The 27,766-nt window shown below is 44.7% G+C and overlaps 1 protein-coding gene across 6 annotated transcripts; it reads right to left on the reverse strand.

Moving 5' to 3' along the window:
• Positions 1-284: 284 nt before the first annotated feature.
• On the reverse strand, positions 285-27,573 carry RBSN (rabenosyn, RAB effector). Of its 6 annotated transcripts, none has more exons than XM_058725895.1 (12): positions 27,442-27,573; positions 24,257-24,562; positions 20,378-20,518; positions 17,693-17,793; positions 16,474-16,519; positions 16,196-16,357; positions 13,838-14,079; positions 11,689-11,759; positions 7,604-7,690; positions 6,392-6,494; positions 5,016-5,120; positions 285-4,341 (listed from the first exon to the last, which is right to left on the reverse strand). In XM_058725895.1, exons 2-12 carry the CDS (start codon positions 24,402-24,404, stop codon positions 3,196-3,198), a joined length of 2,352 nt encoding a protein of 783 aa, XP_058581878.1. In that variant the 5' UTR covers positions 24,405-24,562; positions 27,442-27,573; the 3' UTR covers positions 285-3,195. The 6 variants fall into 6 exon arrangements, with proteins under 6 accessions (XP_058581878.1, XP_058581877.1, XP_058581876.1 ...); XM_058725894.1 differs by having other exon boundaries at positions 27,368-27,501; XM_058725893.1 differs by having other exon boundaries at positions 27,284-27,488.
• Between the last annotated feature and the right edge of the window lie 193 nt (positions 27,574-27,766).

The raw sequence follows: 27,766 nt of genomic DNA on the forward strand, positions 1-27,766 counted from the left end.
CCTCTCTGAGCCTCAGTTTCTTCTAGCATGAAATGAGGTTGATGGATTGTAAAGGGTCTGGCACTATTCTTGCGTGAAACAGCTCATTTAATCAACATTGCAGGAATAACCAGGGTTAAGGACAGAAGTGGAACCCACATTTATCCCATTTAGAGCCCAGTGACCTTCTGTCCAGTATCTTTTGATACTCAGATGGTCATCTAGAAAGGGGTGAGGGCAGAGATCTTACCTGGTAATTCTTACTTGCAACACATGTGGACATACACACACATACACCCAACCACTAACATCTGTTATTTTATTTTTAAAAAAAGATTCCAATACAAGGCCCCAGAGTAGTGCATGCAAACCAATGACCCTCAAGCTGTCACCATCAAATGACCCATACAATCTGCTACCACATTCTGTGACCTGGTAAAGAGACCAGCTTCTCCCTTTGAGTACCATCATCTAATTATGCCAATGTCCAACCTACCACCTGGCTCATGATGACTCAGAAGTACACTTTAGTATCTGAACAGCAAAGACACATTGAGCTGCAAGTACTATTAGTAAATGTCCTTAGCGTATTAGACATGGAAAAATACAAACAAGGTGTGAAAACAAAGGCCAACTTCATGTGATATCTGAATCCCCAAAGTCTCTTCCATACGTGATCTTTGTCTAGGGAGATCTGCCAACACCTCATCAAGAACTTGCTCACTTTTGGGGTGCCTGGCTGGCTTAGTCGGAGGAGCTTGGGACTCTTGATCTCGGGGTCATGAGTTCAAGCCCCATGTTGGATGTAGAGATTACTAAAAAGAATAATTAAGAAAAAAAAAAAAAGAACTTGCTCATCTTCTCATGAGATGGAGTGGTTTGCCTTGAAAGACTGCGGGAAGAGTAAAATATTCACATGAGGTAAGAACTTGAAGCTGTGGTTGCAATCCATAGGCCATCTTTACCCTGATGATAACTCATCTCTATAAAGCCAACTTTGTGCCTGTGTGAATTCTGGGAAATGTTAGGTATAGAGAATTCTAATTCCTGTCAGGTCTATGATTAAATAGAATATAGCCATAGAAGAATTAAATGGAAGAATATACCCATGGAAGAATTCAATCACATCAGAAGGTTTTAGTTTGGTTTAGTATATTCAGTGTTTTGTTTTGTTTTTAAGTTTAACTTTTTAAATGTGTGGTTCTTAATGCTCTTAGTTACTTACAGATTGCTACCTGGATTGACTTCAGGAAAAGGGTATGTTCAGTAAACTAGTCTGAAGTGAAATCACCAGCTAATTATGAGATATATTTTCATAAGAAAAGTAATTATGATGGAAAGCAGCATTTAGCTTCTGGAACTACCTGCTTTTTGGTGCAGAGAGTATCCTCCTCTTCAATCAGAGAGCAATGACAGACTGAGCAGCAGGGAGAATGCCAACCATCTGTGAAACCCTCCATAATAACAGCGGGAAGGGCAGGAGAAGGAAGAAAGGTGCCTGTACCAGGCAACATCTTACAGACCTGGTTGCCAACTTCCCAACCCCCACCACAATCAGCAAGGCTGGTAACTGGTTGACATTAGCAATCCACTCATATTCCTTTGTTTGCAAACAGAACAGTGTCCTCCACACACCCTCCACCCACTTCCCATTCCCACACCCCTATACAGGATCTTTTCACTCAGCCCAAAAATCCAACAGATGCTAAAGAAATGCGACTAGTGTCAACACAAATACAGATCACCTTTAAACCACAATGTTTTTCAAACATTCTCAAGACCAGCAGGGGTCTTCCCAGAAGGTAACAAAAGGAATCTCAGCTCTCACACCTGTAACCAGTGAGAGTATGACCCAGGGTTAGTTAAGGGATATAAAGTGACTAGTGGTCAGTTATTGTTCATTAATCAACAAGCCTAATTGCAGGAACTCTACCTAGAGCTGAGCACACTTGGGTATCATGATGTCAGACGTCAGGTAAGGATTACATTCCTGTAAACCAAAGCACCAGAGCTAAAGTAACAATTTCCCTTTTTGCCCTTACTTGATGAAGAATTCAAGTACTGTGGTGCTACCAGAATGATCCTGGCTTGTGCCTCTTCAAACATTTCCACTTCTTAATACTAAACATTGGTACGAAAATACCTCCCTGATGCCCAGATCAGGACAGGATGATCCAAAAAGGAAGAAGGCTGATCAACTTGCCCTGAAAATTATTTTATCTTCTGACTCAAGGAAGTTTCCACTGTCCTGGCAATGTCCCACAAAAGCTTCCTGATTACAATCCTAAATTACAGACTGGGCCCTCTGAAAAAGCCCAGGCCAGAATAATTTCACCAAAGCTCTAGAGGGAGGTTTCTCTGGGACAATTATACCATCAGTTATTCAGTTCCAACAGAGTAACATTTGGGTAGACACTCTTCTCCCAAAGACTACTGCCTCCATCAACCAAAAAGTTAACCGCTCCCATCTTCTGAACAGCCCACGGTCAGACCCAGTGATAGCCGGGACTGGAAGTTTAACTTCCTGAAAGAGACAACCAAGGACTTAAATTGAATGGAAATGCCCTGGTGAAACATCACCCCCTGCCACCCCTCTAATAGTTTAGACCCTGGGCTCTCCTGGGTCTAAACTATTGCCTTCATGCAGCACCTCTCCCCTTCCACTGCATGGGTTGGGATGTGCCCAGCAGGGCAGAGGAAGCCCCAGATGAAAGAAGCCTAATAGGGACAGACTTCTGTCTGACCAAAGAAAGGTTTAAATGAATCCACCTTGTCTATCTTGGCTGAACAAAGTGCCCTATTTAAGGCTTCCCTATAATACTGCATAAGGACCAAAGACTAGGCAGGAGCACATGGACTCACGAAGACTGCGCAGCAGAACTGCATTTAGTTATAGTCGGTAATGAAAATTTAAAATCCCTTCTAAAGGGAAAACCCAATTCAAAAAACAAATAACAAAAAACCAACCCAGGAAATACAGCAAATGAATGCTGATTCTTCCTGTTCTGGTTCCCACTTTACTAATATTCAACTGTAGTGGAAAAACCTCCAAGTGCACAGCACGAAACAGCAGATTCCCTGCCCTAACCTGTGTGCACACCTTAGATGTTACCCTTCCCCCTTCCCTCTTGCCCGCCGAGCCCACCAGCCCTGCCCTGCTCCACAGGCTCCTGCTAGGCCCTGGGCCCAAAGATGCCCTGCCCACGGTCAGTGGGGTCAGTCAGTGCCCCCCTTCTGTTTAGCCAGGGTGCGCTTCAACTCCCTCAGGTTCTCTGTCAGCAACTCCACCTCATCCAGGCGGCCACACTGCTTGGCATCAAAAATGTACGCCTTGATGTTATCAATCTGCTGGAGAAGGAGCTCCTCCTCTATGGGCTCCTCGCCCTCTGGCCCACTGTCACTGTCCATCTCAAAGGGGTTGGTACAGGTGGCTTCCTCAAATGGGTTGCCAGGAACAGGAGGGCTTGAGGGCCTCGGGCAGGGATACTCATCTTCCTCATCGAAGGGGTTGGGCGCTGGACTGTCTGGGTTAGTGAAGGGATTCCCTGCTACGGCCTCCTCCTCTTCTTCCTCAAAAGGATTGTATTCTTTGAGGATGCAGGCTGAAGGGCCAGAGGCAGGCTCTGCAGCCGGAGGGCTGGTAGTGCCGTCTGCTGTGGGGCTGGAGGGGTCTTCCTCCTCGAAGGGGTTTAGAGAGGCCAGCTCACTCTGCTGTGACACGGTGCTCTGGGGGAGGGGTTCCTGGCCAATGGCTGGGGGCCCAGACCACACTCTGACCGGCTCGAGAGCTGAGACGGGCGACGGAGTCTTCTGAGCTGCACTGCTCTGAACTGGGGAAGAGCCTAGATCCAAAGCATAAGCAAGGTGGTTGCGAGGCTCCCTGCCAGGCTCCAGCTGGAAAGGCCGGATTTCTCGGAAGTCCAGGGACCGAGTCCGTGTGTGTAGGGACACGGCCTGGAACTGCTCCCGCTCTCGTTCCCACTCCCGCTCACGCAGCATCTGCAGCTGTTCGCGCTGCAGGTCCTCCTCCTCGGCCTGCCTCCGGGACAGCTCGATGGCCTTCTCTGTCTGCTGCTGGTCGTACTCGTCCTGCAGCTGCCGCAGATTCTCCTGCAGCGTGCGCACCTCGTCCGCCCGCCCGGCGGCCCTGGCCTGCCTGATGAATGATGTGATGTTGTGGATCTGCTGGAGGAGGGGGTCTGAGTCTTCGCTCTGCCCCTGACCTCCAGACAGCGGGAGCCAGCCCTCAGCCTTTCTCAGGAGGGCAGGCCCCCCTCGAAGGGATGCCACCTCCCCATTAGCCGTACGAGGTGCCAGGTCACTCCGCCGTTCCTTAAGCCTTCGCTGGGATTCCAGGGCAGCCTGGGGAGACACCAAAGCCGAAGGGAAGAAACACAGTCACCAGGCCGACAGCAGCCATACCATCAGCCGCCCCTACGGTCCCACCGCCCCTGTGCTGATGAGACTCCAACTGCCCACCTCAGGACTCAGGGATCCAACTGCTAAGTCAGATCTAGCTTTGTGTGCTTTAGGGGAGAGGAGGCACATGGCCTGGCTTTCAAAAATAAATTCATAAATAATAGTAAGTTAAGGGATAAGATTTTCTCTATATTAGATTATTCACTGGCCACATGCTGGTCTTAAACCTGTGAGGTCTAGTATCACTCGTCTACACTAGAATCTCACCCAATATTAAATGTACACATTATTCTGTTTAATGTTGCATCTTCCAAAGCGTTCTACAAGGAGCTCCCTGAGGTCTGGGTCCCCTGAAATCTGTGCTACAGGGAGAAGTGGCAGCCTCCATGGTATTCTGGATGGGAGAAAATCAGCAGAATCTCTGAAGAAATATAGGACTGACCTGGGGAGAAAAACAACTATTCTGGTGTCTACAGAGGAGAGGCCGGAAAAGAACAGAAGAGAGATGCAAACCGGAGAGCATGAGAAGTTCTGGTTTACCACGACCTCACAGAGGACCCCTTGGAAGCCTGGGGCAGCCTCTGTGACCAAGACGCTGCCAGCAGCATTTCACTTGCCTGTCTCTCCAGGATCCTCTTCCTCTCCATTTCCTGCTTCCTTTTCTTTTTCAGTTCCTCAAACTGTTCTCTGGTTGGCAGTGACATCAAACCAAGCAACTTTTCCTGTAGGAAGCCACAGACAATTTTATGTTTTAATCCTTTTAGGAAGAACATCAGCCTAATGAAGTCTGTTTGTAAGCCTCCATCTGAGCCCCATGCACGCCCGCTACCCCTTCCCTGCTCTATGTTTCTCCACAGCACTTTTCACTATCTTCTAAGCTATATATTTTAGTTACTTCTGGTCTATCCCCATCTAGAAAGTAAATTTTACAAGAACAGGGGTGTCTTTTTTCATGGCAGGAGACCCAGCACCTAGAACACTGCCTGGTACACAGTAGGCACTCACCGCATGACTGCTGAATATACCACTAATCAAAAGGACAAGGGGCCTGGGCGCCTGGGTGGCTCAGTCAGTTAAATGTCCAACTTCGGCTCAGGTCAGGATCTTGTGGTTTGTGAGTTTCAACCCCGTGTCGGGCTCTGTGATGACAGCTCCGAGCCTGGAGCCTGCTTTGGATTCTGTGTCTCCCTCTCTCTCTCTCTGCCCCTCCCCTCCTCACGCTCTGTCTCTGTCTTTCAAAAATAAATAAACGTTAAAAAAAAAAAGGACAAAGGGCCCACTTCTCTGCAATACAGTGTTGGAAAACTAAGCCAACAGGGCTCTACTAGATCACCCTGTCATGCAGCCCCAGAGGTGGTTCACTGTGGCTCTCCCAAGAGGTGTGCTGAGGCAGAAACAACTCCACTCTAACCTCCCAGGGTTAGTCAGTCTGTGAACAATCAGCTGTCTCCTCCCAAGCAATGGCCCAGGAAGAGTCCCTTAGGAGCTCATCCTGAGGAAGAAATGGCATGTATAAGTATGTCTATCAGGCAGTATTCATACAAGCAAAACACGGGAATCTATCAGATACCCGGTGAAAGGAGGTGAGTAAAGGATGGTGCATGCAAAGTCATATTCTGTAGCCATTCAAGTGACAGCTGTTTAAACAAAGACTAAGTAAAAAGTGTTTATGATACAAAATTCAGTGTTAAAAAGAGAAAACATAAATTTGCAAATATGTACTAATCATAAGTGAGTATATAACAAATACAAATGAAAAAAAAGGAAAATATGCCAGAATGATGTGTCATGGTCCTGGGGACATAGAATTAAGAAGTTTCTACGCTTCTTTGTAGTCCAGATTTTTCTCTAAGTGTGACATGACTGTATGTATAATTTTAAAAAATAATAAGTGTACAAATAGGAAATAAGCCTTTGGCACGGTCTGCCTTCTGAGAGGCAGAAAAGCAGGGGAGGCAAGTGAGACATTCCTATCACCCCAAGATGGCTTTACCTGCACAAAAAGCGTAGCTGAGTATCTGATCATCCTCTGCAGCCGCAAAGTGTTTGGATGTGGTGGAGGGTCCTGGTTCAAGCCCAAGGTTAGGATCTTCTTACTGAAATGGAACAAACATATCAATGTAACAAGCACTGCTAGCCCCAGAGACAAGGGAGCAATCTCTGAGTTGCCAGGCTTTCATGCCAGAACCATCCGTGGAGGAAACAGGTTAAAGACTTCACGAAGTGTCCTTTAAGGCAAAGCCGGTTTCTTACCCTGTGGTTGTACCCAAGGCCCCCAATACAGCACAGGGTAAACAACCAACACTAACCCATTAAGGGACTGGCCACACATGTAGGGCCAACTTCATGAGGGAGTAGCCAGGGCCTGGTTTAATATTCTGCTGTCACACTTTTTTTTTTTTTTTTTTCAACGTTTTTTATTTATTTTTGGGACAGAGAGAGACAGAGCATGAACGGGGGAGGGGCAGAGAGAGAGGGAGACACAGAATCGGAAACAGGCTCCAGGCTCCGAGCCATCAGCCCAGAGCCTGACGCGGGGCTCGAACTCACGGACCGCGAGATCGTGACCTGGCTGAAGTCGGACGCTTAACCGACTGCGCCACCCAGGCGCCCCTCTACTGTCACAGTCTTAAACTTCCTAATAATCCCTACTGTGGACTTGCATTGTCATTTTGCACTAGGTCTGCAAATTACATAGCCAGTCCTGCACAGACAGATGGACAAGGCTGCCTCATCTCAGTTCTCCCTCTTAATCATTATACTTTCTACACTTCAAAGGGCTGATTTAACCCCAACAGCAAGTCCATGGTTAAAAAGCAGCTGTTGACCAGCAGAAAGAATCTGGCTTCCTATCCTGGCTCCATCACTTTGCCAGCTGTGGTGCATTTTCTCACCTACAAAATGAGCGTATTAATCCTTACCACACTGGGTAACTTTGGTCCAATACATGAGATGTGGATACAACCAATGGTTGGCACAAAGACGGTGTCAATAATCAGTTCCTATTTCTTTAATAATAAGGAACATTAGAAGCCTTAACCAAGTTACTGAGACGTGTTGAGAGCCACAGCTGGCGCCTACCCTCAGCTGGCTCCTCACACATACTCCCCAGGACTCCGGGTGAGCTCAAGCCTGCCAGCCACCCACCCCCCTCATTGAAACCGTATCTCCTCCACTCAAGGCAGCAAGTCAAACATCACCTTACCTTAAAGCATCTATGAGCTCATACACTTTCTGCACTTCTATTCGAAGGTCACCGGCATGTTCCAGACTGTAGGTGGTCTCCCCAGCACTAAGAAGAAATCACAGAAATGTTTAATCCAAGTTTCATCACGCTTACTGGAGAGCATTGTGTAAAAGGGCTCTAAAGGTTTAAGGCCTTACAAAGGTAGACACAGGTAATTCTCTCCAAGAGGTATTATCTCAGACTTCTGTCTATAATGCAGGGCTCATTCCTCTTCTAAATATAAGTGCTAATCACGTGGAAGCTGTTTTTGTTCTTTTAGTCTGCAGATACCACAGGAACAGATTTGTGCCTAGGCCTCTAAGGACTAGCTCTTACACTCGTCACCAAAATAAATGCAAATGAATCTACTTTAGCCTACTTTCCCTAAACAATTTCATTATACCTAGTAAGACATACAAAGTGGTTTACTAAATAAGTTGGCTACACCACATTAGAGGAAAAAGCACCTGGCTTTTCTCACTCAGACTACGCAGGGACACTGTTCAACACCTAGTAATACCCAGCACAGCATTAGATCAATTGCCCCACGCCCCTGGGTCTCATGAACAATTGTTCCCTACATGAGAAAAGCACTTTGACTCCAAATTAAGAAGGGAGCAGTACCCAGGGTGGAGCAGGCGACTTCAGAGGAGGCCAGAGGTGGCTTAATTCCACTTAACTCCAAGGAACAATAGCAGTCATCATGTGATCTTAGAACTGTTCATTTACAAGTCTGTCACCCCCATCAGGCCCAAAATCCAAGTGCAATAATGATGGCTTTTCATTTTTATATCCTCAGTAACTAGCACATGGCCAAGCTTCATCCATGTCCACTGAAAACAGAAACGCTTCAGAAGACCTTGCAGCTATTAATGCAGCCTCAGCAATGGCCATTCAACCCCCTTTCTGAGGCAGCAGCAATTTAAGTGAAATAAACGGAAAGGACTGCGGCGCTGACCTAGTTTATCATCTACGATAAAGTTTGAGCTGGAAAAATCTTGGTGTGCACTGTAACTAGAGGATCCAATAAGGTGGTTTCATCATCTCAAACTGCATAGTTTGCAAAAAGAACATCAGACCAGAGTTGAGAATGCATCCACTTCGTCTTGGTATCTCCAAGTCACGTGGAAAATAACAAGGTTGGCCCAAATCTGAAAGCACTCCCAAGGTCTCAGTCACATCAACCAACATGTTTCCCACAGAGCACCTATCACGTCTGGAGTTATCTTGTTCATGACTTTTTCACTTGGTTATGGCCTGTGCTCCCATGATAATGAAGCTCTATAACAGTGGACACGGTCTTCACTGTTCATTGCTACAGTCCCAGCACCTAAAATAGCACTTGGCACGTAGGTAGTGTTCAATAAATATCCATCGAATGAATGAGGGAGTAAAATTCACCTAAAGCCCTTTAGAACCAATCTTTGGAGAAGGAGTAGGAGTTAGACGTCTGGAAACACGTTGAGCAATGGCAGTTCCCCAGCTGGATGGGGAGGCCCATTAATCCACAAGCGTGTCTGAGGCACAAAACAAGAAAAACAACAGACTCAGGGACAGGAGCCCCATGGGTAACAACATCATGAGACAAAGTTTAGTGCCAGCTCAGACCGCCAGGAACACAGCTCTCCCTGCTGGCATCCAGGAAGAAGATAATCCTGTCATGATTTCAAACCAATGGGCACAGGTGGGAGGAAGGTGTTCATTCCAGTAAGTTTCAGGGAGAAAGAGAGCATGAGACAGGTGCTCCAAGCCAACGAGTCTCCATTTAGGGGAGCTATATACCAGAATGACTTGAGCTGCTTCTCCCAACCTACTCACAGGAAGGATATATGCTCCACTGATCGAAATTGCTCAGTGAACTGCAGGTAGAAACGAAAATGTGTCCTTTCCTGCCGTTCTTCATTCTTGGAATGAAAAGAGGAAGAATGGGGTACAGAAGGTGCAAATAGAAGAGAAGGCGCAGTGGAGGCTGAGAGGGCTGGAGAAACAAGGGTTTCCTCCCCTGACACTGTCTTCTGCCAGAGGCTACAGACATCCAGGTGCTAGGACTGGGGGAAATGGAGGTGGTCTGCAATGGTTTCTTTCTTTTGTGTTTCCCTCCCACCTCTCTTTTCCTTCCCTGTGGGCTGGCAAACACTGGAGGAGGGAACAGGGACTGGAAGAAGAGCCCTGAAGCAACAGCAGAGGCAGGGAGACATGCAAGGGAAAGGATATTTTTTGCCACAAACCAACTGGGTTTAAGCGATTCGTATTTTGTAAGTCAGACATTTACAGACTCATAAGTCAAGAAATTCCTTAAGGACCTTGTAAATGAAAAGGTTAATTTTCTTTTCATGTGAGACCCACATGATAGACTTAGAACGTAGTCACTGACATCATGAAGGAAAAGCCAAGCTTTGCTTGTGGGGACACTATAACATATTGCCACAGTAAGTGGGTAAATAAAAACAAAGGCAGATAATTCTCAAATCGAAAGCACGGGATGCCATAATTTTCTTCCCTGCAGGTTGGGGAAAGACTGTGGGGATCTGATTCTAATAGTAGTACTTCAAACTCCAGCTCACATATCACTAACCTACAGAAGAGGCAATGCTCCTAAGAAAATGTCAGCATATTTCTTCTGTAAAGGGCCAGATAATAAACGTTTTTAGCTTTGCCAGATAGTCTCTGTCACAACTGTTCAACTCTGCTGCTGTAGTTTGTAGTTATAATCAAACAAATGGGCATGGCTATGTGGCAATAAAATTTTACTTATAAAAACAAGTGGCAATAACAAGCGTTGGCAAGAATATGGAGAAACTGAAACCTCATACACTGCTGGCAGAAATATAAAGTGGCGCAGTCATTTTAAGAAAACAGTCTGGCAGTTCCTCAAAAAGTTTAAAACCTAGAGTTACCATATGACCCAGCAACCCCACACCTACGTATATAACCAAAAGAAATAAAATCATATGTCCACAAAAAGACTTATACTTATACATGAATATTCACTGAAGCATTACTCATCACAGCCAGAAGTGGAAAAACCCAAATGCTCATCAACGGACTAATGGATAAACAAAATGCGGTCTATCCATACAAATGCATTCACACAAAAGGGATGCAACACTAACATGTGCTACCACAGGAGTGAACCTTGCAAACATTACACTATGTGAAAGAAGCCAGACATGAAAGAGCATATATATTTATGATTCCGTTTATATGAAATGTCCAAAATAGGCAAATCCATAGACAGAAAGCAGACTAGTGCCTGCCAGGGAGAGGAGAAATGAGCAGTGACTACTAATGGGTATGAGGTTTCTTGGACTGATGAAAATGATTTAGAATTAAGACAGTGATGATGGTTGTACATCTTGGTAAATATATTAAAGACAACTGAACTGTACACATTAAAAGGGTGAATTTTTTGGTGTCTGAATTATATCTTAATTTAAAAAAAAAGAAAGAGATGACAGGTTGGATTTGGCCCATTAGCTAAAATGTGCCAATCCCTGCTCTAAAGGAAATGCTTGCTCTAAGTCCTGACACCTCAATGCCACCCTGAAGTAGCATCTAGCTAGGCAGGTGCATGAGGAATACTGTCCTTGCTCACCTCCAGATGCTATACTCAGCAGTGGGGCCTATGAACCTGCTCAATCAGAATGACTGGGGTCACGGGGCGCCTGGGTGGCTCAGTCGGTTGAGTGTCCGACTTCAGCTCAGGTCATGATCTCACAGCTTGTGAGTTCGAGCCCCGCGTCAGGCTCTGTGCTGACAGCTCAGAGCCTGGAGCCTGCTTCAGATTCTGTGTCTCCGTCTCTCTCTGCCCCTAACCCACTCGCATTCTGTCTCGGTCTCTGTCAAAAATAAATAAACATTAAAAAAAAATTAAAAAGAAAAATGACTGGAGTCACTTGAACATGGCTACATGGGACTATATAGATATGACAAAGATTCTCCACAGTTGCTCACAGAAGAAAAGCACAGCCAGAGTTAAGATTTTCATTTTCAGCTACCGAGGGGCTGCCCTAAAGGCAAGAAAACAGTCATCACTGAATTAGAAAAACAGAGGAATAGCTTACTTTAATGATGCTGCCATCCTGATGTATTCAGGAGCTTTTTGGTCAACTTTCTCCATGCAAAGTCGTAATTTCTAAGAACAAAAAAGAAGTGAGTGGTGCTTTCAAGGTACAGAAAAATTACACTGTTATCAATAGAGAGGCATTTAAAATCTATAGTTTTCAGGGCACCTGGCTGGCTCAGTCAGTAAGAGTAAGAGCATGCAACTCCTATTCTCAGGGTTGTGAATTCAAGCCCCATATTGGCTATGGCGCCTACTTAAAAAATTTTTTTTACTAAAAAAAATAATACGTACAGTTTTCTAATATAGAAATATGCAGAGTGCTTTTTGTTTGTTTTTACTGTTATCAATTTCCTGATTTACAGACCTCCTTTAGAAGCAGTAAATCTTGCAGGAAGGAAAGTGACAACAAAACTTTTTACCGGATGTTTTTGCAGGGAGCAAGGCCTTCCAGGACACAAGCCAATGAGTTTACCAAGGCAGACGGAAGGAACTGGTTGCTACATTCTTTCTCTGCCAGGTGATGAAAGATACCAGCAAAAGGCATTGCCAGGGCTCACTTCAAAGATGAAGGAAGGAAAAGCACAGTGGCTATTTACAAAAATGAGTTATCAGGTCACGAACTCCATACACAGAATGGATAATGGCTACATCTGCAGCTCAGCACAGGGTTTCATTAACACCATTTCTAGTAGAAGTCTAAGTATTTTCATGGTGACTCCAGAAACACAGCCATTATGACCTGCAGAACTGCTAACAGTGACCATTCAGTGATCATCACACAATATATAGACAGTCCCCAACTTACAACAGTTATTGGACTTTATGATTTCTCAACTCTACAATGGTGTGAGGCATTGATAGGCATTCAGCAGAAACTGTAGTTGGGACTTTGAATTTAGATCACTTCCCGGGCTAGCGGCATGCAGTCTGACGCTCCCTCCGCGAAGCTGGGCAGCAGGCAGCAGCTACAGGTCAGCCATGCGATCACGCGGGTCAACACCCAATACCCTTACAAGCATTGTTATTCACTTCCAGGTACAGTATTCAACAGTTATAGGACACACTCAACATTTCATTATCAGATAGGTCTCTGTTAGAGGATTTTGCCCAACCGGAGGCTAATATAAGTGTTCCCAGCACGGTTAAGGCCAGGCAAAACTATGATGTTCAGTAGGTGAGATGTATTAAATGCATTTTTGACTTAGGATATTTTCAACTTTGGTTGGGTTTATCAGGATGTAACCCCATTGTAAGTCGAGAAGACCTATACACTCTTCCTCTGCTCAGGGTTGTGCATGAGCTGCTTCTGCTGCCCAGGCTGATCTCCTCCCCATCTCCTATCACCTCCCTGCGAAACCTTCACTTGGCAATTTCTCCTTGGCCTGCAGGTCCCCCTGGCCACTGGGAGGCTGAGGCAGTCTCACCTCCAGGCTGACACTAAATCCCATTTTTCATTACACTACGTTCCACTCAAAGTGAGCATCTACCAATGGTGTTTTGGGACTGCTGGTGGTAACGACAGCTGAGGCAACTGAATGGACTTAATAGGGGAAGCTCTATCTTGCAGTTCATGGGTTTGAGTCCCACACTGGGCTCTGTGCTGACAGCTCAGAGCCTGAAGCCTGCTTCGGGATTCTGTGTCTCTCCCTCTCTTTGTCCCTCTCCCACTCACACTCTGTCTCTCTCTCAAAAATAAACATAAAAAAAAGTTTTTTAAAGGGGAAGCTCTATGCTCATGGGCAGTCACTCAAACTCATAAAGCCTGAAGCTTCCAAGTGAGTTTCCCAGGACTCCTATGGCCCACTGTTTACCACCTGCTCCAGCTTCTGCCCTCACCCCCAAATCCTGCCCACACCCTACGGCAACCATCCTTCCTCCTTTTGCCCCTGGGCCACCAAAGTCTCCAACTTCCTGCTTTCAAGTAGGCAAGGAAGGGAGAGGGAACGAGGTTGTTGCAACACACCCCCAATGACTCTGTGAATTACCCAGGGCCCTAGCTAGGAAATCACACTATAGCCCTTCGGCAGAGACTAAAAGTGATTCAGAGGAACAACTTCCCAAAGCGTCTCCAAAATGTGCAGGCGTGTACGTAATTAACAGCCAAATCTGCATCTTGCATCAGACCAGGACCGCACACAGTGAGTCACCTCATACAGCTTTACAATGTCGGGGGTGTGCTCCTTCTCATCAATCTGCTGCTCTCTCTTCAGTAGTGTGTCCTTGCAGTGTGTACAGCAGCGGATCCGGTCGTCATCCTTTTCATCCAGGACAGAGCTTACACTGCTCACGCTGCTGATACTGCCCCGGCGGGAGCCATGGATACTGTTGGGTGACTGGCTAGGGCTGGTGTGGGTGCTCAGGGAATCCTTGCTGGCACTGGTAAGCTTATCTGTAAAGCACAACACAGGACAGGCAGCAGTGAGCCCGCAGACTCCAATCACCCTAGTGCTCACAACAGAGGGGAGTGCCACAGGTGCTGATACAGGCTGTGTCTATTGGCAAGAAGCACCAGACCTCTGCCGTCCTGGGGTCAGGCTCTGCGGTGGGAGAGACTCTCACTGCCAGCTAGGAAAGAGCCACACAGTCTAGGAAGGTCTCTTTGAGGCTCTGAGGCCCGTTCCTAACCTGACCCTAACTGCCCTCCTCCATTTGCTCTGCCTCCAACCAATCCAATCCCTAGACTGTCCTGACAGACTTCCCCGCCTCCAAACATCTGACTCCTACCCTTTCCAAAGCTCAGCTCAAATGGCACATCCTTCAGGAAGCCCTATATTCCTTGAGACAAAGGAAGCCCTATATTCCTTGAGACCAAAAAAAAAAAAAAAAAAAAAAAAATCTGCCCTTCCTATCAGTTCCTACCATATCATCCCTCTTAGAGCACTCTCTACTTTTGTCCCAGTATGACAGTGCTATGTATACCCAGGGCTGTTCTATGAATCTGTGACTCTACGATGGTAGGAATTGCCCTTTCATACTTGTACCCCGATATATACAACAGGGCTACCCCATAGCAGCTGCCCAGTAAATGTTGATTAATTAGCTCAAGACAAGAAAGGTGAATAGTGTCCCAAAAACATAGCTTATGAAGTCTCAGGTGAGACACAAAGTCAGTCTCAGGGAGAAAGGGAAGGTATCAAGGTAATGTGTGCCTGCTGAGTGTGAGAACTGGACAGAGGAAACATCTGCTTCTGCCCCATGTTGCCCAGATGCTCTGTAGCCAACAGCACATGCAGAGTTAGCAGAACTCTCCAGGGTTGCAAAACCACACTAAATGTCCCAGAATTGGCCCAAAGCCCAGGAGATCATCTTTAACAACTTTTAACTAGCTGAGACTCAGAGTTCTGATCCTCTGGTTCAAGCAAACCTTGTAGCCACCGTCCCCATAATTCTCAAATGTGTCTTCTACACTCCCCCAACGATTCTACTTGCTCATCTACTAACCTTCCCCAGGGCCTTTCCACAGCTTTGCTCCTGCTCTTCACTCTACCCAGGTTCCCTCCTGCTCTCTTTGCAATCCTGATTATCTTAAAGGCTCTTCTCGAACATCACCTCCCAAACCTGAACATCCATGCTCTTGATCTCCCCAGCACTCAGTGTCTCTCATATTATGACGTTACAGTCTGTTCTATATGACAGTGAACGGTTTGTGACTTTAACCTCAAAGGGAAGGACAGCCTGGTACTCATATTTTAAGACCTTCTCTTACAAGCTCCACTTCCAAGCAGGGCTGACCACAATTGGGTCAGCTCTCCTGAGTGTCTGACACAATGTCTCTCATAGTACTTATCTCTTTATAAAGCAATTATTTGTTTGTAAGTCTGTATCCTCTGCTAGATGCTAGACCCTTTGGGAGAATGGATGATGTCTTAAAGACCAGAGGCAGGCAAACATGACCTGCAAAGCAAGACCAGCCTGCTTTTGTATGGCCCTTGAGCTAAGTATGGTTTTTAAAAGGTTGTTTAAAAAAAGACAAAGAGGGGCACCTGGGTGGCTCAGTCGGTTAAGCCTCCAACTTCGGCTCAGGTCATGATCTCACAGTTTGTGAGTTCCAACCCCACATCGGGCTCTGCGCTGGCAGCTCAGAGCCTGGAGCCTGCTTCAGATTCTGTGTCTCCCTCTCTCTCTGCTCCTCCCCCACTCATGCTCGCTCTCGCTCTCTCTCTCTCTCTCTCTCTCCTTCAAAAATAAATAAAAACATTAAAAATTTTTTAAAAAAGAAAAAGAAATGTCACAGAGACCGCCTGTAGCACACAAAGCTTAAAACATTTACCATCTGATTTTTTACAGAAAAAGTCTGTCAGCCCTTGTTATCCACCATTGTATCCCTGGGCCCTGGCAGTGCCTAGCCTATAGCAGGCTTCATGGAATCAGTAAGTGATGGATGAAGACCCATAGAACATTAACTCAGACAAAAATGTTCAAAAAAAATCACTAAGTGGTGATCAGCAAACAAGGTAGTCACAAGAGGAGATCAGGGTCCAGGGCACCGCCTCCACGTTACCTACTTGCAAAAGGGAGACTGATGAGTTCCATACACTTCTTGCACATAATAGACCCGCAGAGCCGGCAGTGGTGGCGGCGGTTACGGATGCTGAACTTATTCCCACAGTCTGGACAGAAAGGAACATCCTGGTCATTGACCCAAGGCACCACTGACTTTTCTATTGCTTTGGGAAGAACAAAACAAAAATCAAACAAACAGAAAAACAAACCATTTTAAAAAAAGAGGTGTGATCAGGAAGAAAGATAAACAGAATGAATGTAAGCAAAATTCTGGAGTTACCTCGTATCTTAGCAGACTCAGTGTTCGTTCTGTCGAATGCAGTGAGCTGACAAAGAGAAAACAGTGCAAATAGAGTTAAACAGGTGATGTACACACTTTCCACAGGCAAAAGGCATCAAGCAGGAATTTGCACATCTTCATTTCTCAAGTCTCATTTGTCATCACCAACCCCACAAAGCCACAAAAGCAATTTTGCATGAGACAGAGTATTAGCTTTGCATCTGGAAGGCAGCTCCCTTTCCGTGACCTGATTCCAATCTCTTTATTGTCAGCTCCCCATTTAAGCAATAAGCAGGGGTAGGCCAAGATGTGGTGGGTGTGGCTATTGAAAGCAATGGAGAATTCCTGATTCTCCACGGTCCTCCTGGACAATGAAACTGGCCACATATTTCTGTCCTACAGAGTACACATCAAGAACTATACCTGCAGGTGCTACCATGCCCACGACACAATCCAGGTCATACACAGCAAGCATTTCTAGGGTCAGAGTAGAACAGAACGACTGTGGTATTAGGGTGTCTCAATGGCTCAGTTGGTTAAGTGTCTGACTCTTGATCTTGGCTCAGGACATGATCTCACAGTTCCTAAGTTCTAGCCCCACATCGGGACTCCATGCTGAAAGTGTTGAGCCTGCTTGGGATTCTCTCTCTCTCCCAATCTCTCTGCTCCTCCCTGATCATGCACTCTCTTTCTCTCTCAAAATAAATAGATAAACATTAAAAAAAAAAAAAAAATGACTGCGGTATTGAAGATGCACTCTGGTACTACAGGACAAGAAGGCTCAGTTAAGAAGTTCCCACACTAACACTGGCCCTGGCTGAGTAGTCCTCACAAACCTTGTCACCAGTTTCTCAGTTTGCTATCAAGGATCACACACCATGCCCCACTGCGTGTTTGTACTTGGGACACCCAAAAGAGGAAATAATTTGAAGGCAGAAAGGTTTTCCAGCAGCCAAGTAGGCTTCAGAGAAAGGAAAAGGAAAGCCTGGCTATGTGGCAAGTCTGTCAACCGGGGCCGTCTCCTTCAGTAAAACCAGCCCAAGCTAGACCTGCCCAAGCAGGTCCTCTGCACCTCTCTAGGTGAGCTCTAGATGGGGCGTTTTCTCTGCCAGCATCAGACAGATACAACATACATGGTACACACTGTAGAAATAGAATTCTTTTCTCCCAGAAAAGTTACACTTGCAGAAAAAAAAGGTTTTAAAACAACAAAATTTACCTTCTCTAACCTGATTATTAATTTATTGACTTCAACAACATAGTGGTCAATTCTGGCAGCTCGGTGTTTTTTGAAGTCAGAAAGATGGCTTCTCACAGCACCTAGAAGGAGAGGAGATGGGGAGACAAATGACCTGTCATTCCTATGAAAGAGCCCCTCTCCCTTCCTGCTTATCCTCAATGACTTTTACACGAAGTAGAAATTCTAGAGTCTTACTAAAAATTCAAAGACAAACAAATGGAAACAAATTTGCTAAAATGTTAATTAACCATGGTTACCTTGGAGGCCACAGAGTACAATACCAGAGACCTCGGAGTACAGTGGATAAGAGCCTGAACCGGAGCCAGCCGGAGGTCAAGTTTCAATTCTGCCACACATTGTGCGACCTTAGACAAGTTTCTTAACATCTCTGTAACTTGGGAGCATTCATCTATAAAATGGGGATAAGAATAGTACTCGCTCCACAGAGTTATTAGGAGGATTAAAAAGTTAAAATTTATAAAGCCCTTAGAGCGCTGTCTGGCACATGAATTTTTGTTCAGTAAAAAGGACACTAACATTATGGGCAACTTTTAAAAATCTCTCATACTTTTCTGTACTTTCCAAAGTTGGTACACTATGGTTTTTCATCAGAATCAAAACAGTCCTTCTCAAAATAGTCCCCAAAATGTAAATGCTAACAGATGCCACAGGAGGAGCCAGTTAAACTGATACCTTGCTCAGTCCAGCAGCAAAGACCCAGGATGAACATTCTCACACAAATGGAATCAAGTAGCTTGTTGTCTCAGCAGATCTGAAATATTCCCTCTTCCAAAACACCAACCCTTCCCCTTGCACCTGGCCCCACCCCCCCAGCACGCAGTCCCCCTCCTCTTCTCAACCATGGCCGGTTCATTTATACCTTGGACCCTACCTGGAGCTTCTCACATGCTACCCTCTGCATCATCTTCGTTCTTTTCTCCCCTACCATACTCTCTAATATCTAGTTAAATTTAATTTCAAATTCCTAGGGATGACCTAAATATGAACTTCTAAAATCTGCCATTCTCTTGACCTTCCACAATTTTGACTTCGTCGGTTGTTGAAAACAGGCAAATTAATCAGAAAATTGCTCTGATAATTTAACACTGGTAATCATAAAACAGGCTATTGAAAAGCTAATAAGAATCCACAAATTTTCCTACATACTTTCATATTAACTCTTAATTATATGTATAATTACTATTTTTTAAAAATGAAGTATAATTAACATATGCTATATTAGTTTCAGGTGTACAACACGTTGATTTGAAATTTTTAATTTTATTTTTTTATGTAAATATAATTAACAGACAGTGTTACGTTGTATACTATTATTTTTAAAGCCATTTTCTCCTGCCATGATGAAAATGTTTCCATTCTCCACTTTGGCAGCCACTAGCCACAGGTGCAGATTGAACACTTGAAAAGTGGCTAATGTATGATTGAGGAAATGACTTTTTTTTTAAGTTTATTTATTTTGAGAGCGAGAAAGAAAGAGAGGCAACGATTGAGGGAAAGGCAGAGAGAGGAAAGAGAGAATCCCAAGCAGGTTCCACACTGTCACAGAGCCCAACTCAGAGCTCAGTTCTATAACCGTGAGATCATGACCTGAACTGAAATCAAGAGTTGGACACTTAACCAACTGAGCCACCCAGCCGTCCCTAAGGAAGTGATTTTAAATTTTACTTGATTTTAATTTATTTAAATCTAAATAGCCACATGTAGTTAGTGGCTATCCTACTGGACAGTGAAGTTCTAAGATTTTTCTCATCCAAAAAGAAGAATTCCATAGTGGCCCTACAAGAAGAAAACAGTAGATGACCCTGGATAAATATCAGTTCCCTTCATACAGCCTATTTCCTCATCTGTAAATGGGAATGAGCATCACTACCCTTTACAGCTCACAAAGCTTTTGTGAAAGGTGCTGAAGATAATAAATATGAAAATTAATAGAGCCTCATGAGTAAATCATTATTTATCTATTGCATGGACATAAAATGTTATATTAAATTTGTTATCATTCAACAGTTAAAGGACATGTAAGATTAGCTAGTTCAACATCACGTGGCAGTTTTGGTAACAGCTCTGTTATTACTCATGGACATACAATTCACCATTTAAAGCACACAAATTCCATGGTTTTTAGTATATTCAGAGTTGTACAACCAACCATCACCGAAATAAAGTGTAGAACATTTTCATCACCCCAAAAGATGATTATTTTAAAAATCAGTAGATGGTATGATAATTATGTGTTTCGAAAATTAAGTTGCACAAATCAGTGAGTGCCTCTTGCTAGACAGGTAATCTACTACGTGAGAGGAGACAGCCAAGTCAACGCCGGAGCTGATGTCAAACACCTGGATTCCTATCTCATTTCTGCAGCTGCTTAGCTGTTTGACTCTGGGAAGGTCCCCATCAAGTGCAGTGAGGATTAAATGAGTCCACGTGTAAAGCATTTAATGCAGTGCCTAACACAAAGTAGGTGCTGGGCTCATTCTGGTCCATTTTCGCCCCCCACTGGGACATAAGAACCGTGAGAAGTTTAGACCATTCTGGTTTACTGATGCCTCTGGTTTACTGATGCCTCCTCAACTCTTAAAACATCACCTAGGACATAAAGATGCTCAAACATTTGCTGAATGAAGGAACAGAATTTCTTACCAAGTTCCTGGGGTTCCCACATGTAAGGGTCAACCCCTCCATAGCTGAAAGACTCATAGCCCTGTGTCCCCGATTCTGCTCGGTCATCTCCTTCTCGTTTCAACAGCCTGTTCTTGGCTTTCTTAGCCTTCTGGACAAGACCTGGAAAAATCAAACAAACACCATAAATGAGTCCACAAAGAACATCTAGCACAAAGTCAAGGGAAATCTCAAACACAAAAAGTGATGAAATGACTATACTTCATTTGAAAATTTTTGGATCCCAAATAAACTGCAATGATAAACCCCCAGAGCAATCCATTCACTAGTCAGTATTAGCAGTAAGTTGGTTTATGTAGCCAGTATGTAGCTACATTACTAGTTGTTGCCAAATTTAAGAGCCCAATTAAATAAAAGTATTAAAGTCAAATTCAATGAGGGGACCAAGGAAATGGAAATTTTTTTTTTCTAGATCTTAATTGGGGAGGTGGTTACATGGGTATATACATTTTTCAAATCTTACTGCATTGCACACTTAAAAACTTATTTGTAAAGTATATTTCAATTAAAACAAAGTTTTTAAAGTTAAATTCTACAGTATTAATTTATTTACTCTATGGACTCATGAGGAAACACTTCTTATTTACTTCCAGGATGGAAGTAAACCAACACCTGGGCTGGTGCTCCCCATAATGCTTATCTGTACATAGAGTTCTTCTTCCCCCACTCACTTAATGAATGCATGTGTGCTGACACTGACAAAAAGCTTCAAGAAACAGATATAATACCTACAACATAAGCAAAGGGAACCAGACTTGGTAACAAGAGAAAATGAATGTTTCCTGGATTGATTCCTTGCATGTACCAGGCACAAAGTGCTTTCAAATACATTAGGCCAATTCATGCTCACAACATTATGAGGCAGGTGGTATCCCTACTTGTAAATGAGGACGTGACATCAAAGAGGGGGGGAAACTTGCTGCACCCAAGATCACAGAGCTTATAAGGCAGCAGTGCTGGAAGTGGAAACCCCATCTGTTTGAAATGAGAACCCCAGCTCTCCCCAGTCAGCACAACTCAAAAACTATGCCTCCACAGAACAGGGGTTCTGCCCCCTGTGCTAAGAGGACCTGCTGTTGAAGGAGAACAGTCAACTGGTGGGAAAAAAGAATTCTTGATCCTAAGTTGCTCTCATTAATGTTCTTAAGTCTTGGATGACTATCCCTTACTGACACTAGAATATAGTAGAAAATACCAGGTTTAACACAAAATGTAATTTCTTTTACATTTAATAGATCACTACTTCATGGAATTCCCTGAATTCTGAACTGCTGTTACCTGAACAACATTAAAAACTACCAAAGCTTTTCAAAACTCTAGGGAAATGCAGATATGGAGGGGCTGGCAGGCAGAGGGAGAAAGTGTTAAGCTTATATATATATGTCATTGTTAGGCGGTCAAGCTAATAAGCAAATTCCCTGATTATCGGTCACTCTGAGATGGCTTTCTCCACCTGGAAAAATAAGGTCCACCAGATGACATTCTTAACAATAGGGGAGAGAAAACAGAAAACGGTAAACAAAGGGTTAGCAGACAGGAAATTGGAGTTAGCAGACACAAATTCACTTCTGCAAACAAAACTAAGCTGTGTCCAGTGAAACAGGCAAGTCCATGTAATTTAACCACTTTAGGATAGAAGAGGATAGAAGAACACACTGGCCACCTTCCCAGGTATAGCCCTTCAAGAGGAGGCCAATTAAGAACAATCCCATATATCTTTAAAGGCACAAAGCAGAGGGAAAAAAAACTACTAAAAAAAAAAAAAAAAACACAAAGCAAAAGCCACAGTTAATTTTCAATTACCTTTTCTTATACTTACTGTACATGTGCTAAACTGAAGCTGAAGCAGGGCTGGGGCCCAAACTCACTGACCACTTAATGACAAGTTTATATTTTCTTTCTTAAACCACCTCCAAAACCTGGTATCAAGGTTTGCTCTTTTGGCTTTAATATTTCACTTGACAAAACCAGCAATGTCATAAAATGTCTAAGAACCAAAAGACCAAATGCTTTTCAAAGGACTTCTCAAAAATCTTTGATGTCAATCTTTAAAACTTTACTTTCCTGATTCCAAAACACAGAAAACTCCCACAGAAGCAAGATATCCTTCCTGACTGAAGAAATGCTCATTAGTACTAAAGAAATGCTTAACTCAATTTCTTAGCTCTTCTGAGGTAGAGATAGGGGGAAAACAAAGAAAAACACAAGAGAATTCTTTCAAGTTTCTTTCACAACTCATAAAATCTCTATTACTCTTTAAGTGGATTCTCACACCTATTATTCCCTACATAACCTTAAATGTTTTTCCTCTAATAAATGGGTTACCACAGGAAAATGAAGACATTGTCTAACTTCTGAACCCACTAGCATCAAAGTCTTAGTGACATCATGGTATATGACAGCTGACACTCAGACTGGATGCTCATTAAAGGTCACAGAGGTGCTCCAGCTGTCCAAGGAAACTTAGATGAGCAGTTTTTGTTTGCATTCTAGCTGCAGGGCAAGCTGTGATTGGAACACAGGGTCTGGTATCATCAGTGATGCCAAGTGGAAAGAGCAGCACTAGACTCAGAGGTGACAGAAGACCTGGGGTCAAAGTCTACCTCTACAAATTCCTGTGTGACCTTGGATAAGTTGCTCAACATCTCTGAGCCTCACTTTTTCTCTGTAGAATGAAACCAACCACCATCTTGCAGAGTTGCTGGAAGAATCAAATGAAATAACGATGTTTATAAAGGAACTCTGAAAACGACAAAATACAAAACTTTTTTTTTTTTTTTGCTAACAGTTATGACTCTGCTCCAGCCTCTATAGACACCTCATTTATCACAGCCCTCAGGATTATGAAAATGTTTGACTTTGTCATGTGGTTAGAAAGAGGTAATAAATGATAATGCTTTCAACAATTTTTTCTGAACTGAAAAGTGAGACATGGAGAGGGACTATTTCATTACAGGGTGCATGTGACTTGCATATGTGGAGGCCAAAGTCCATTTAGAAATATATGATCATCCCCTTCTCTCACACCCAACACAGAATTGTGAATACACATCCAGGCCTTTGTAATCTCACTGCCTTCAGAAATGCTGCCAGCTAGGAGAAGCAGATTAGCTGAATCACTAGGAAAGTGAGTTCCAGAATACTGGCATCATATTTAGGAGTTAGAATCTGAATTCCAGAAATGAACACTATGTATAGTTAAAATTGCTTTGAAAAAATCCTTTCTGTGACTCTTCTACAACCTGAGGCCTGAGAAGCTCAAAAACCAAGTTTAACTTTTTAGGTTGTTTCTCCTTGCTTTTCAACTCTGACCTTCCTTTTCCTGGGCTGCAGAGGACAAGGTATAGTTGAAGAAGGAAGGATGGCAGGAAGGCTTGAATTTGTAACAGGGTAATGGATATACAATGGGCCTCCACTTTCAGAGCTAAGGAAAGAAATTCCACTCCATATTCCTCACAGGCTGGCAATTACATAATTCAAACAGTCTAGCGAGAGAGCAGAGAGCACAGTGATTACATTTATTAGGTTCAAAGCCATGCCCTGCCTCACGGTGTGACTTCAGGCAAGTTACCTAATTTCTCTGTGACTAGTACCCTCAACAGTAAAATGGGGTCTCACAGTCCGATAGGTATCATGAGGATTAAATGAGGTGAATTCATGGGGAAGACTTTGAACAATGCCTGGCACATGGTAAGCATTAGATATATGTTCACTACCATTATTATTAATTTACTATTGTTTATCACCTTCTGGTGGCATCATGGAAGCTAATGAAAACCATCCCATGAGTTAAAGCTCCCAAGGACAGAACAGGATAGGCAAAAAACTCACGCCTCTTACTTTTAATTTGCCCTTTGACATCACGGTCTTCCCCAGAGTGCTCTTCCTCATAATGTGACTGAAGCTGACAGAAAGACTGCAGGTCCTTCAGGCACAAAGGGCAAAGGAAGCCCTCCCTGACTTCCCCAGGGTCATCCAGAGAAGCCATAGCAGTGTCCCTCTCAACCCCTCATGCCAAGAGTCAGCTTGATTCCTCCACAAGGGACCAGTGCTCTCACAGCATTAGCTTAACCAAGCGGCACACAGGTGACGGGAAAGTGGTATCATGGCTCTGGATGAGGTTTCCTCTCTGGAGTAGGAGAAGCTCTGAAACAGGAAAGAAGGGACAGAAAAGAGGCAATTCAGGCAAATTAGCAGCAATTGAGAATTTTCTTTGTTCTTTTCAACGCTCAACAAGATTATTTAATGTTTGCTCACTGCAAGTTTCAGAACACAAACTGCCTTCTCAAACCCTTACACTGAAATACAAAACCTTCAAAGATTTGAGAACATCACTGGACAATGGCAACTCGCTGAAGTAGGAAGCACAGATTCCTGAAGATAAGAAAATTCAACTTCAAAAGCAAACACAAAACCCAGGCAGTTCTCTAACATTCAACTTCAACTGGTCCAACTCCATAATTTGTATGCCACTTCAGCCACTGAGGAAATGTCTCAAGTACTTACCAACACACAGAAATTTGTTTTTAAGTCTATTTATTTTGAGAAAGAGAGAGCACAAGTGGGGGAAGGGCAGAGGAGAGACAGGATCCCAAGCAGGCTCTGTGCCATCAGCACAGAGCCCGACACGGCTGAAACTCACCAACAGTGAGATCACGACCTGCGCCGAGATCAAGAGTCGGTCGCTTTACTGACTACCCCACCCAGGCGCCCCCACACACAGAAATTTTTGACTCTTTACCTTGGTCATTTACTCAACCACATATACTAAGCTCTTATACTTACATCACAGATGCAAAGAGTGGGGCGCCTGGGTGGTTCAGTCATTTAAGCATCTGACCTCGGCTCAGGTCACGATCTCACGGTTTGTGGGTTCGAGCCCCGAACAGGGCTCTGTGCTGACAGTTCAGAGCCTGGAGCCTGCTTTGGATTCTTTCTCCTCCTCTCTCTCTGCCCCTCCCCACTCACACTCTGTCTCTCTCTCAAAAATAAACATTTAAAAAAAATTTTTAATAAATAAAAATGTTTCAAAATGCAAGGAGAAAAAGAGATAGTGTTTGCCCTAAAAAACAAAAGCAAAGCTAAAACCACACCAAACAAAAATCCCAACCTTAGTCTAAGGAGGAGCATTAAAAATCCAGTGGTAAGGGGCGCCTGGGTGGCTCAGTTGGTTAGGCAGCCAACTTCAGCTCGGGTCATGATCTCGCGATCTGTGAGTTCGAGCCCCGTGTCGGGCTCTGTGCTGACAACCCAGGGCCTGGAGCCTGCTTCGGATTCTGTGTCTCCTCTCTCTGCTCCTCCCCTGTTTGTACTCTCTCTCTCTCTGTGTCTCTCAAAAATAAATAAATGTTAAAAAAAATTTTTTTTAATCCAGTGGTAAAAAGAAAAATCTATTTTGTGTTTTATATTTGTACTTTTTCGACAGTGAACATAGTGGGTTTTATAAGTCAATAAATGACAGCTGAAAAGCCAGCCTAATGTTCTCACTGCTTCAAAAATAAAAGGATTTAGTGCTTCAGACATTCAGGGCTTAATAGGTTACATTTTCACTTTTACTGGGCCATGCCAAAGTCACTTCCAATGTCACCTCAGAAAAACACCCAGCCTTGGGAGAATCCAGATTAAACCATTCCACAAAAGCAGAGAAACTTCTCCCCAAAAACCTGTGGTCACAAACCGCAGTAGAGAGTAAGAGGAAATGTATGACTCTCAGCTTCGGATAGGCCTGCTCAGAGGGCCTGTGAGGACGGAATGCCTGGTCCTCAAAGCCGAAAGGTAGCCATGACCCAGAAAATAAGCAAAGGAAACACCGGGCCCCTGGTTTTTTCCCTCTAAGAAACCCCATGACTATATACACCCAGATCTCAGCCCCTTTTCCAGACCGTCACTGAAATAGCAGTTCCAGTTTCCTCCCCAGCAAGTGGTTCATCGGATGCGGGGACTCTAAAAGCTCCTTTCCTTCCCAGGCACTCACCCTAACAACCACAAATCAAACACACACACACCCTGCACATCTCAACCCAACCTTGCTTCCTCAAGGAAATGCCTCTTACTTGAGGCATTCTCCCGTGGGACAGCGCTCGTATCAACTTATAATCACGAGTACATAAAATAACTAAGTACAGAAGGCTCTAAGCTCTGTAAGGGCAGAGACTATGCGCTTTTCCCACCACCTTACCCCAGGGTCTAGCACATTCCCTGGCACCTACCACGAAGAAACGCAAGAAAGCTTCATTTGTGAATGAATGAATGCCTGAACGAACTCTAAAATCGCATAACTACACACACACCACAACCAAATAAATCTACTACAAACCACGAAGCCAGACCCCACAACCCTAACATATGCAAGCCCCTCTCAACCCACACCGCGTAAAAAATAAAAATCATACCTACATATCCTGAAATTATACGCCCAGCATGAATGCTACACGGCTACATGCCGCAGAGACTACACATCCCACAGTCGCACTCATCACGGCCTCGACCGCGCACAACACCCTCCACACAATTCAACACGATTATGCACAGGTCGCATAACCGCACACGACATGAAAGACTCGACCCCACAGAGCGGACATGACAACGTGACACGGCGCACAGACGCCACACCAAACGCTACAAACGACTCGACACAAACTCAGAACCCAAACGCCTCAACCTCACACAACCAGGGAACCAAACGCAAGCAATCGGGAGACCACCGCTCATCCACCCTCAGCCGTATAACCAAACACAACTGTGCACGCCCCCACGTAACCACACAATCACACAGAGCCCAATCGTCGCAAGCACAATGCAGGCGAAACTCACGGCCCGAAAGCCACATCTCCCACCAAGCACGTCACACCCACCACAACCGCATACATCCCACACCCGCACGGCCCTCCCGTCTCTGTTCCTGAGGTGAGCCGAGCTTCCGCCACTCAGACCCTTCCCGGCCCTCTGTACCCGGCCGCGCTCCCCCTGGCACGCAGGCCCGTCGGGTCCTCCCGCCGGGGTTCTGGGCCTCTGCGGTCCCTCACCCAGCCGCGGCCGCCATCTCCATCGGTTGCTCGACGCTCGGCAGACGCGCCTGCGCGGCACCGAAACCGGAAGGCAGCCTGACAGACGCCTGTCGAGCGCCGAATCTCTGAGGGCGAGAAGGGCGGAGGTGGGCTTCAACAGCGCCAAGCTTGTGCACTGGCTTCTGCGCAGGCGCCGTAAGAACCAACAGGGGAGGACTGGTAATTTCGCAAGGTTTTGCTGTCCCAGGCACTTAACGTGCGAAGCGTTAAAGCCAGCCGGTGGTTCTCCACCAGTTGTAGAGGTGGAAAAACAAAGCCCGTGATTCTTTAGCTCTTAGCCAAC

The sequence above is a fragment of the Neofelis nebulosa genome, chromosome 4, assembly GCF_028018385.1.
Source record: "Neofelis nebulosa isolate mNeoNeb1 chromosome 4, mNeoNeb1.pri, whole genome shotgun sequence".
NCBI lineage: Eukaryota > Metazoa > Chordata > Mammalia > Carnivora > Felidae > Neofelis > Neofelis nebulosa.

Coding starts and splice junctions, on each gene's coding strand:
- RBSN (XM_058725895.1), bottom strand. CDS start 24,404: ATGGCTTCTCTGGATGACCCTGGGGAAGTCAGGGAGGGCTTCCTTTGC. Junction 11,760..13,837: donor ACATTGTAAAGCTGTATGAG/GTGACTCACTGT, acceptor TTTTGTTCTTAG/AAATTACGACTTTGCATGGA. Junction 5,121..6,391: donor CAGCTACGCTTTTTGTGCAG/GTAAAGCCATCT, acceptor GGCTTCCTACAG/GAAAAGTTGCTTGGTTTGAT.